Genomic DNA, 12,481 nt, shown 5'->3' with positions numbered 1-12,481 from the left:
CATGAAGTACCCATAGGCATCTTTTGTGTAGCTGTTCTCTTTTCATCCATATTTGCTTGAAAAGCACCCAGTTACAAAGCCCCGCCCCTGTCCTGCCATGTACAAACCTTACCTCATTCAAAGCCATTACTCTGGCTGCTTCTTTCTAGTACTTACCAACTACAGGTATCCCACTGGGACTGGGAGCTGTACCAGAACAATCAGGGCTGACTTCCGTGATCAAATTGTTCCTGACTCACTGAGAAAACAAGTGACAATGTGTTTCGAAACAGGCCTCGGGAAACAGCCTTCACATTTTGTTTCTGTTTAAAGGGGTTCTTGGAATATCGCCTTTAAGCTCGGTCTCGTCATAGTACACAGCCAGATGTTTTTTGGTTGCCTGCTACCTATCAGCCCTGTGCTGGGTTCTGGGGTGAACAAGACAGTTTCTGCATTTGTGCAGCTCAAATGTGAATGCAGTAAATCACAGAAGGAATAAGCCTGTGTGTTTCACAACACCGATAGAATGGAAGTCAGGAATGCCATCTGCTTCTCCTTCCCAGGATCCACTTCTACAGCACTGCACCCATCCTTGTGATTCAAAACTTTATCACAAACCCAGTTCCCTTTTTGGACATTCCCAAGAGGCAACTGCTTAATCTGCCTGCTGAAAGTGAAGTCATTAAAACCCAATCAGGAAGGCTGCAGATGTTACCTTCAAGCCGTCAGCTTTCCAGCTGCTTCTACACAAAGCTCAGATCTAGGATCAGGAACTATCTCCCAGCTAGGACACAAATCCCAGTTTTAGCCCTTACAGCCAGATGGTCTTGAATTCAGTGGTTCTCAACCTTGCTAATGCTGCAACCCTTTAAGACAGTTCCTCATGTTGTGACCCCCAACCATAAAATTACTTCATAATTGTAATTTTCTATTGATATGAATGATAATGTAAATATCTGATATGCAGGATATCTGATATTCGACTCCAAAGGGGTCGTGACCCACAGATAGAGAACAGCTGGTTTAGATGAACCTTTTGGCAGTACAATTACAGTTGTCCGAATTCTGTTTCAAAATGCTAGAGAATTGTAGCTGGAGAGTTTTCTCTGGGTCCCGCCAAGCCCCAGCAGTCTGATCGGCCCACTTATAAAATAAACACACCGATGCTTATATTGTTTAAACTGTTTGGCCTAATGGCTCAGGGTTCTTGTTATCTACTTCTTCTATCTTAAATTAACCCATTTCTATTAATCTATACTTTGCCACGAGGCTCGTGGCTTAATGGGACCTTAAATCTTCCTTGTCATGGCGGCAGCTGGCCGTGTATCTCTCTCCTCGGCCTTCTACTTCCCCCAGTTCTCCTCTCTGCTTGTCTTGCCTACACTTCCTGCCTGGCTACTGGCCAACCAGTGTTTTATTTATTAACCAATCAGAGCAACACATTTGATATACAGAACATCCCACAGCAGAGAATCAAAGTAGAAAAGGTTTGTTTGGGGCCAGGTTCATGGCACACATACACACAGGTAAAACAATCATATGTATACAAATCTTTTTTTTAAGTAAGTTCTTTCTATATTATAAAATACATACAGGAATGTAAAGTCATGATGGCTTATTCTCGTTTATTCTTCATGGGAAATGGTGACAGATGAGAAATATGTGAAACAGTTAAATTTTTGCATAGTGGGACACAGAATCATAAACAGGGCAGCTCTCTCTGCACCGATGTAGAAAGATGGCCATGGTATATTAAAGGTAAATGCAAAATGTCTCTAATTTATATATTTGTGTGTATATTCATGGTGAAATCACTTCAAGGGCAATACACTAAACTCTTTGTTTATTTTTTCTGAAGAGTAGAATATTAAATAATTTTTTCCAGAATGTTTTATTTATTTATATTTTTGGACAGGCACTCTGCATAGCCCTGGCTGTCCTGAAACTCACAATGTAGAACAGGCTGACTTTGATCTCACAGAGATCCTTCTGCCTCTGCCTCCTGAGTGCCAGGATCAAAGGTGCGCGCACCACACGTGGCTCAAGTTGTTTTTGTTGTTGTTTATTCGGAGCTGAGAACCGAACCCAGGGCCTTGCACTTGCTAGGTAAGCACTCTACCACTGAGCTAAATCCCCAACCCCAAGTTTTTCTTTTTTAAATTAGCATATATTCTACACAAAAAATGGTTGTGCTTTTTATACATGTGCATTATGGTGATATTTTATTTGTACTGAAATGTGATTTTATTTGTATGTTAATAAAGTTGCCTGGGGGTCAGAACTAATAGCAAGCCATAGCAAAAGCTGGGCAGTGGTAGCACACACCTTTAATCCCAGCAATTGGGAGGCAGAGCTAGGCAGGATCTCTGTGTGTTCAAGGATACAGCCAGCATGGAGACACATGCCTTTAATCTCAATACCAACCATAGAAGACCTGAAGGTCTGTATAGACAAGCAATGATGAGGAGGTCATGTGGTTGGGTTTACAACCAATGAGAAGGCAGAACAGAAAGTCAATAAAAGGACAGACACACAGGAAGTAGGCCTCTTGCTGAGAGGAAGGATAGCAGTGGCAGTGGAGGGTAAAAAAGGGTTTTTAGCTCTTAGCTATTGCTCTGACCTCTTGGGCTTTTAATTAGGCATTTGGCTCTGTGTTTCTTATTTAATAAGACTGTTCATCTACAGTGCATTATCTATTTGGATCACACTCACCCCTCTATTACTCTCTGCCTCCTTCCCACTAAACCGCTCCTCTTCCCAACTGGTCCCCTTTTTGCTCTTATGTCTGTGTGTGTGACTCAGTCTCTTATAGGAATGTGGGTAGGGTTTGTTTGAAGAAGCATGGACACTTTACCAGTGACTACACCACTGAAATAAAAGTCTCTCCATCCCCCATCAACCATTAACTACACATAAAACCTCAGGGGGTGTGGGGCCCCATGAGCCCCTCCTCCTTCCATAACAGGATGTTGATATGTCTATTCTTGCACAGGTGATCACAGAGGCTGTGAGTTCAAGATTACCATAGTCCTATCATACCTGGAAGTCAGTATTCTACCTTATTCCATTTCCTCTGTCTTTCACATTCCTCCCACTGCTTCTTCCAATACTGCCCTGAGACTTGTAGGGAGTGATTTCCCTTTTATAGACATTCAACAGCCATTTACTCTCAGCATTTTGACTTGTTAAGAGTCTTTGAAGTCACCACTGACCACTGCTAAAAAGAAGTTTCTCTGACAAAAACTGACAGCAGCATTTATGGTCATATGAACATAGCTATTTAGAAGGCAACTTGATGGACACATCACACCTATTAGCAAGCCAACAGCAGTAGTTTCCTGACTTGGGTGTATGACCTCTCCAGTCACGGGCTTTTGAGTGGGTTTACAGGATCAAATGTGAATATTCTCCTGTGGTGCAAGCATCAATTTCAAGCAGAAAGTGGTTGGTTACCCCCATAACAGGCCTGCCACTATTGTACCAGTGGGCTAGGGTCTACAACTGAGTAAGACTACTGATGACAGTTCTTACCAGCTTTCATAGCATCTTCCAGCACTGTGAGATCTAGTTAACACAAAGGAAACTTCCAGCTTGATTTCTTTATGTCCTGAGACCAAAGCACCTTTAGAAATGGGGTCTTACTACCTAGATCTGGTGGCAACCAACAGAGGTGGCAATTGACTGTTTTGAGGCCTCAGGGAACTCTCTCACCACCAGCCCGTGAGATAGTCCAGCCTCAGCACTGGGATTTTTATTTAATAACTTATAACTATTAGTTTTATTTTGATTGGCTTATCAAGTATCAGGTGTTTTCCGCCTATTGTCATGTATCCTAGGCTGGCCAGGAATTCATTCTGCTGCTGAAGATGACACTGAACTCCTGACCTTGCCTTGCCTCCCCAGTGCTGGGAGTACCTAGTTTTATGCAGTACTAGAGATCAAACCCAGGGATTTGTGTATGCTAGGTTAGCAGTATCACCAGCATTTCTTGATCTTCAAACTGATACAATTTAAGCAATTTTAAGGATGTTATATTCACAATTGGGAACACACACACACACACACACACACACACACACACACTGCTCATCACTTAGTTCTCTTCTACATACTTTGGAGAATGAGTTCAGCTAAATTGGGAGCTTGGAGAGTCACGTTGAATAATGAGCAAGCTCCTCGGAACAGCCTCCCGTGCAACATTTGCAAACTAAAAAGTAAGGCAAAGGCTGTCATGAGACCTGCACTCTAGTCATAACCGTATCTCTAATGCAGGAGGAAAGAAAGTCAAAATTATGCTATTAGATCATTTTAAGGTGCTGAGTTGTTAGAGCAAAGCCTTGCTTGCTGAAATCCGACATACTCGTTTCTCAGAGATCACAATGCTAATCCACTCAAGCAAAGCTAGAAGAGGAAAAAATATAAGATCATTTTGACCTTCACACACAGTAGACCTCACTGTCCTCCCAAAGTAGAAATTCATGAGAATTAAGAAGGCTACTTCAGTGATTCAATAGCTATGGTTTTGGAAAAAATGCAAATTAGGGTAGATATGGGACCTCACTTAAGTACCTCTAGCTTGGACTTAATTAAAGTAGATCTTTGATCTTTCAGCTGGTATGCTCTATCCTTTACTGCATTTTCCCATGTAGCATTTTTTTCTGGGGCTGAAAAGATATCTCAGAGGTTAATAGTATTTGCTTTTTTGAAGAACTTGGGTTTGGTTCCCATCACCCAACATGATAGTTGACAATCATCTCTAACTACTTCCAGGGACTCTGGTATCCTTTTCTGACTTCTGCAAGCACCAGCCTAAATATGGCTACACATACATTTTCAGAAAAAAACTCAAAAAATCTTGATGCCAGTTTTTAACTGGTATACTTCAAATTATCACCTAATACAATTATTGACTACATTCATTATTCCTAGGCTTAAAAAAATACTTTTAAAGAAACTACAACATTCTCTGGGTCTTTAGTCAACCCAGGGCCTCAGTCAAGTTCTACCTCCTAGAGCTTCAGTTTCCAGTCTCTAAGTTGTGAAGTATTGATCGTGTGTTCTCCCACTGAACACTTTGAATCTAGCCTTGTGGATCTTCCCCAAGATTAGCAACCTAACAACAAGGTTTATACTAACGTTAAGAATATATCTCTCGCTTCACCCAGCAATGGGTGGAAACAGATGCAGAGACCCACAGCCAAGCATTGGGCCAAGATTGGGGAATCCTGCTGTAGAGAGGCAGGAAGGATTATAGAAGTCAGAGGGGTCAAGGGCATCACAAGGAAACCCACAGATGTAGCAGGAATCTTAAAAGTTCTTATTAATAAAATCAAATCTGGGATCCAGGTATTGGGGTGAATGCTGGAAGATCAGAGAAGCAGAACAAGCCACAGCTTCCTCACTTTGCCAGTTCCTCAGCTGATCCTGTTTACTCAGTAGACTGGAAGCCTCTGAGTCCTCATCGGAATGGATCTCAGCTGAACTGCTGCTCAAAAGCCTGAATGCTTAACCAGCCAAATACTTCTAGTTTCTGGTCTTCATGCCTTATATACCTTTCTGCTTTTTGCCACCACTCCCTTGGATTAAAGGCGTGTGTCACCACGCCTGGCAGTTTCCAATGTGGCCTTGAACTCACAGAGATCCAGAGGGATTTCTGTCTCTGAAATGCTAGGATTAAAGGCGTGAGTGCCACCATTTTCTAGCCTCTGTATCTAGTGGCTGTTTTCTGACCCCAGATAAATTTATTAGGGTGCACAATATTTTGGGGAACACAATACCACCACTCACAGAATCAACTAACCTGGTCTCATAGGAGTTCACAGAGCCTGAACCAACTAACAGGGAGCCTGCATGGTACTGACCTAGGTAGGCCCTCTGCATGTATGTGGCAGTTGTGTAGCTTGGTCTTCTTGTAGGCTTAAAATGGAAGTGGGATCTGTCTCTGACTCTGTCTGGCTTTTGGGATTCTACTCCTCAAACTGAGTTGGTTTGCCCAGCCTTAATACAAGGTGAGGTGCTTAGCCTGACAACTTGATGTGTCATGTTTTGTCAACATCCATGGGAGGCCTGCCCTTTTCTGAATAGAAATGGCGGAGGAATGGATGGGGATGGGGGGAGGTGGAAGGGAAGCAGGGGAGAAGGGATAGGAGGAGAGGTGGGAGGGGAACTACATTCAGGATATAAAATAAATTGGAAAAAAAAAAACCCCCAAAAACAAAAAACCTCTGAGGGGGTGGCACATGCCCTTAGTTCCAGCACTCAGGAGGTAGAGGTGGGGTGACTGCTGAGAGTCTGAGGACAGACTTGTCTATGGTGAGTTCCAGGACAGCCAGGGCTACACAGAGAAACCCTTTCTGAAAAACACATCTCTCCCCATTATACTCTCTCTCTCTTTTTTTCCCCGAGACAGGGTTTCTCTGTGTAGCTTTGCGCCTGCCTTGGAGCTCACTTGGTAGACCAGGCTGGCCTCGAACTCACAGAGATCCACCTGCCTCTGCCTCCCGAGTGCTGGGATTAAAGGCATGCACCACTGATTCTTTTTTGTTTTGTTTTTGTTTGGTTTGTTTGTTTGAGACAGGGTTTCTCTGTGTAGCTTTGCACCTTTCCTGGAACTCACTTGGTAGCACAGGCTGGCCCCAAACTCACAGAGATCTGCCTGGCTCTGCCGTCTACTCTTAACAAAAGTAACATTCCATGTAGTACTCTGCTCTTGGATCCAACTTCCCTTCCCACAGTTCTTCCTATTCCAAAAAAAAAAGTATGTGCACCATGGCACCATGCCTTTGTGTCCACAGAAACCAGAAGAGGGTATCAGATCCTGTAGAACTGGAGTTATAGAGTGCTGTGAACTGCCAATGTTGGTGATGAGAATTGAACTCGGGTTCTCTGGAAAAACAGCGAGTGCCTTTAACCACTGAACCATCTCTCCATTCCTTATCCTCCTCTGATTTTTACTAGTTTGCTGAATCTTTAATCTTGCTCACTTTAAAAGGAGGTACCTAAGTCTCTTAAAAGGAGAGAGAAATGGGCATCTTTCTAGAAGTATGTGAATTTGTTGAGGGCAAAGTGGTATTTCTCCAACATCAAGAGTTTTGCTAGTGAATCCAAGTATGATGGAAAACCCGTTAAAAACAAATTCAGAAACAAAAAAGGTATAAAATACAAGTACACGTTTTCAAGTATACAATTTGTTTTTATTTACAATACCCTATAAAAATGTAAATTTAGAAACTTTTATTTATTAATTAGAACTGAACAAAAAGCACAACAAGGAAGAAAAAATAATCAAGTGTTTACTTGCTCAGGTGTGAAGGGAAGGTAGGAAAGGCTCAGTGGAGACAGTCAGCAGATGGTAGAGGGAAGCTAGGGACTGTCACTGGGGAGCAGCTGGTGGAGCCTGAGGCCACAGAATGAGAAGAAATGGAGATGAGAACAAGGACAGCTGGTTGTAACGGAGGGCTTTACAGTTATACAATACATGTATGTGCAAAACATTTATTCTCTTTAAATATCATAGCCTGTCCCCTGACTACATTCAAAAAGGTGAGAAGAGCAGAAAGTAGGATCAGGATGGGAATATAAAATAAACCCAATTTAGTTTTTCAGAATTACAACTATTAGGGAGCAAGGTCCCTTTATCCTGGCTGACAGCTGAAGGAAGGAAGAGAGGTGAAAGTAAAGTGTCCCTAAGATTCCGACCCAGGCCCCGGCTGCCAGTGGATGGGGGCTCAGGCAAGACTAAGCAGCCAGGACAGCAGTTCTGCTGCAGGGCAGAGGAGACCCAAGAGCTGAGCAGCCCAAGCTTAGCAGCCATGGCTACATTTGGAGGCTTCTACCCAAGACACTAAATGAAAATGGGGAAGAGAAGCAGAAGCATGGCTTAAAGAAGTCACATTAGGAAGACAGTGCAGGTGTACAAAAGCCACACTGCAGAAGCAGGCTCTAGGTGAGGCTCATCTTGGGTACTCTTGAATGCACTTGAGGGACAGGCTCAAGCACGCTGTAGTCATCACAGGAAAAGGCTTAACTGTGTGTGTGCTGTTTCCATTACGGTGGTCAGGAACAAAGGAAATACCGGTAGGCAGAAAGAAGACTTCTCAGCCTAGAGCTGGGCATCAGCCATTTAACAAGTCTGATTTAATGTAATGTGCTGTGTACCCTGTATTATAGATTAAAAAAGTAGAATCCACCAAATTACAAGATAGAACAGAAACAGACTAAAAATATATAAGCTGGTTTATTTTTAGAGGTATATGTCAACTAAATATTTTCAAACTAAAACTCATCCTTTAAGGACCCTCTGGAGACCACATGAATATGTGTGTAGGGGTATGTGTACATTTACCTATATTTTGACTTCTACTTAGTTTTGGCTTTCCTATAGTCATATTAATAAAGGTGGAGGGAACCTTTGGCAGACTACAACCTACTTTGAACTGTAATAGTGGTGATGGGATAAAGGGATATTATATTTGTGTCTCTAGGGCAAAGAAAATGCAAAGTTGAGAAGAACTGAGTAAAAGTAGGACATGCAGAGTGTAACACAGAAGGTAAAAGAAACCAGCATAAGTATCACCCAGCACAAGTATCAGAGCAGTGGGGAAATACCTGGCATTCAGAGCTAGCCTCTGGAAACAGGTCGATCCCACAAGACTTTCCTTTGGGTCATAGGCTACCTCCCTCCCCTCATTAAAAACACTCCATTGGTGATGGCAGCAGTGCAGGCGGCAGCCAAAAAAGGAGGTACAGGACACACCGGAGAGCTTTTACCGTATCCCCTGAACCAGCCTGAGGATATGAAGAGAAAGACATCTTTTTGTATAAGTAAGTTAAAATAGGATGAATCTTTTGCACTCAAGTTCTATCTTTATAAGAACTCTCAATAAAATAAGACCCTAGATACATCTGTTCTCTTAGCTTTGGTCATTTTCTGAGGTTTGCATACAATACAGTGATTTGTTCAGCACACACACATTTAATGGAGGTCTCTCACTACCATTTAGCTTCCTTCTCCCCACAGTATGATGTCTAAAGGACCAAGGTAGTGAAATGGATTTGGAACTTACTGTAGTTTTGTCTCCAGCAAGTTCAGTTTCTGCTGGTCAACATAGCGAGAAAAGAGGGACACTAGGTTTGTGGGTATAGAGATTGGCTTGGCCAGGGCTGCTTGGGGGATCTGTAGAAGTTCTCGGGTTGCCATAAACATCACCTCTGTCCTGATAGAGAAAACCCAAAACAATATGAGAAGCAGAAAGGGAAGAGAAAGGAGAGCAAAGGTTATTTATAAGAATTTGAAAGAAAAGATAAACAATCAGTACTGACCACTGGTTATTTTGCGTTGATTCTATAGCAGGGTCTGAACTCTGTAGGTCTTCCCCACGGCTTAGGAGGATTAGGAGCAGTGACAAGCCAAACTGAAAGAAAAGCCAGATAGAATCAAATTTAACAATGCATCTAGGAGGCTGGAGAGATGGCTCAGTGGTTAAGAGGACTTGTTGCTCTTGTAGAGGACCAGGGCTGTGTACCCAGAAACTACATGATGGCCCACAACCATTCAGTGACATCTTACAAGGTGCACGTGGAGATAAAACACTCACACACATAAAATAAATCCAAAAGCAACAACAGCAAGACCCCAAAACAGTGCATCTAAGCCTCTTACACCTCAGTTGATGGGAATGTCTGCACACCAAAGTTTTTTTGTAGCCAGGTTGAGAGGGTCAGGCAAGCCTGGAATTAAACTAAAGGTGTGTCTTTCCTTTAGATCCTAAACACTAGGATGACTGTGCAAAACCTACATCAACACTTGCACGTCACTGTTTAGAAACTCACAATCCTCTTTTTTTTTTTTTTTTTTGGAGCTGAGGATCGAACCCAGGGCCTTGTGCTTGCTAGGCAAGCACTCTACCACTGAGCTAAAACCCCAACCCACAATCCTCTTTTCTTATTAGGTTTCCTCTAAGAGGCTTTGAACTAAAAAAGAAAAAAAGGTTTTGTTTTGGGGGTAGGACTGAGTCTTGGAACTCGGTATGTAAACTAGGCTAGGCTGGCCTCGAACTCACAGAGATCTACTGGCCTGAGTGCTGGGATTAAACACAAGTGCACGAAGCTTTGCCTTAACCTTTGCCTCTTTAACATGACATAACTGAAAGCTGTACGTAGCTTTCCTACAGCTAGGTATGCCATGTGACTAAATCCTGGCCACTGCTGCTCAGCAGAAGCTTGTTAGAATTCCTGGGGAAAGTCCTAACAAAGTGGACAGGCAGTTAGTCTACACTTTAATCATCCACATCCGGCTCTGTTCCTCATGCCACGAGAGTTTAACTTTCAGAACTGTCTTGGAGCAGGAACCTCGTGAGTATGGGAATCTACTGTTAAAGAGGACAGGAATAATTGTAAAAAGAGTGAATACTTCATGCCACAAATTTCATAAAATACTGTTTTCTCCAAACCACTGTTTGTTTTCTAGCTTTTGCTAGTGTAATGTAATTCCTGAGTGAAGAAAGCTACAGCAGTCATAATTTTCCTATGCCAACTGTAGATGCCATATGAGTTAAGGACACTGAAACTCAAGAGCACCTTGTTCTGGAGCACAGCGGTGAGGTGAGGGCTGGAGGGTGCTGGTGCAGCTGCACTTTGAGGTAGGTTCATTAGCTGTTGCAGAAGGCTGGTGACAGTCACTGAAGGAAGATGATAGAGGAGAAGAGAGAAGGGACTCAGTAAGCATGGCAGCACCTACAAAACAAACAAGAACGTTACATTCTACCAACTGGTCCTTCACTACCTCCCACCAGTGGTTGTGGCCAGCAGGATGTTCACCATATACAAAAATCATTATATTACTGTGTGCCAGGACATTTGGTTGTAATGGAAAGGCAGGATAAATATTTGACTCTTCCTTTTTCAGTTTTGGAGATGAGTTACTGGCCCAGCACACACTACAAATGACTGATATATTTTTGGTATCATTTATGAACTCATTAAGTGAAATCTAATGCAATCTACTGCTGTAATTTTTCTTTCTGATATTAAGTATAGCACTTCTGGCAAACAGGAGTCCCCTCAAATTGGTTTGTGCATCCCCAGTAATCTATTAGTCCCTTGTCTCTGGTGTAAGACCAGGGTTATCTGTACTCCCATGGTTTACACCTGGAATCAGTGTTCTGTCTGCATGTATTCCTGCATGCCAGAAGAGGGCACCAGATCCCATTACAGATGGTTGTGAGCCACCATGTGGTTGCTGGGAATTGAACTCAGGACCTCTGGAAGAACAGTCAGTGCTCTTAACCTCTGAGCCATCTCTCCAGCCCCGGTTGATTACTTTTTAATTCACATAGGTTAAAAACTCAGCACATGCATGTACACATACACATATATACATATACACAAACAGAGGTGAGGAGAGAGAATGAACTACATTCTACAAACACATATTTTTAGGCTGGCCTCGAATATATGGCAACTCTGCTGCCTTAGCCTCCCTAATGTGAGGAAATCAAGCTTGAGTTACCACATGGAATTTGTCTATATAGTTAATTAAGTGTTCTTTACAGCAAGTAAGCTCTATGAAGGTTTTTTTTTTTTTTTAAGGTATTTTTTTATTCCTAGCTTTCTTTCATTTTTATTGAATTCTAGGAAATCTTTAATTTCTTTCTTTATTTCTTCCTTGACCCATTGATGTTTCAGGTGAGCATTAATCAGTTTCCATGAGGCTTTCTTTCTATAATATTAAAATGGTGCCTGGCATGTAGATGTATTCAGCGAGTATTTGCCAAATGGATAAGATTCTCCCAAACTTGCTTCCATTGATGAGTTTCTGTGAGATCATGACTGACAGGGTGCCTACTGCTCCATTCTTTCCCTTTGGCATTTATGCTTTAAAATAGGCATACCTTTTTATTCTGGCCTTTTATCCTCTAGGATAAATTTAAAATCTTTAAAATTTCCTCCATCCCATTTTTCATTCTTGGGAGTCTCTTAAAAATGTACTGGTTTTGGGGCTCGAGAGACAGCTTGAGTACTTGTTGCTTTTACAGGACTCAGATTCAATCCCCAGCATCCATACGGTGGTTTACAAACTGTAACTACAGTTGTAGGGATCCAATGCCCTGTTCTGACCTCCACGGATACCAACCATGCACATACACACATGCACGGAAATTATTCATTCCTAAGTAAAATTTGAAAAAGCTAATTTGTATTTGTTTCATTCTGTTGCATTTTCTCATAAGATTTAAACTTTTCATTCCTTTCTGTAAATTCTAAAATCTTAAAAGCTACAGTAGCAATTTCTAGTTCTTTTGTGTAGGCATGTCTTCTGCAGATAACTCAGGTAGCTACCACTCAATTTGTAGTCAACTATGTTTCCTCACAAGTACCTCACTACTCTGAATCCCATGCTCAATAGTACTATTTCTTTATTAATTTCTTATCTTGAACTTGAAAAAGTACAAGAAAATTTGCTAATCTTTGAAAAGCTACTACAAGGATAAGCAGAGATCTT

The 12,481-nt window shown here is 42.0% G+C and overlaps 1 protein-coding gene across 1 annotated transcript in view; it reads right to left on the bottom strand.

Annotated features, from left to right (window-relative positions):
* Window positions 1-7,013: 7,013 nt before the first annotated feature.
* Window positions 7,014-12,481, bottom strand: part of Patl1 (PAT1 homolog 1, processing body mRNA decay factor) — a 29,332-nt gene continuing 23,864 nt past the window's right edge. The window contains exons 16-19 of the mRNA XM_036172256.1: window positions 10,558-10,713; window positions 9,301-9,392; window positions 9,045-9,194; window positions 7,014-8,766 (exon numbers count right to left, since the gene is read on the bottom strand). Coding sequence (XP_036028149.1) covers window positions 8,745-8,766; window positions 9,045-9,194; window positions 9,301-9,392; window positions 10,558-10,713 — 420 coding nt within the window. The 3' untranslated portion in view covers window positions 7,014-8,744. The remainder of the gene's footprint in view (window positions 8,767-9,044; window positions 9,195-9,300; window positions 9,393-10,557; window positions 10,714-12,481) is intronic.

The sequence above is a fragment of the Onychomys torridus genome, chromosome 1 (assembly GCF_903995425.1).
Source record: "Onychomys torridus chromosome 1, mOncTor1.1, whole genome shotgun sequence".
In the NCBI taxonomy this organism is placed as follows: Eukaryota; Metazoa; Chordata; class Mammalia; order Rodentia; family Cricetidae; genus Onychomys; species Onychomys torridus.
This window is presented reverse-complemented; position numbering and strand designations above follow the sequence as displayed.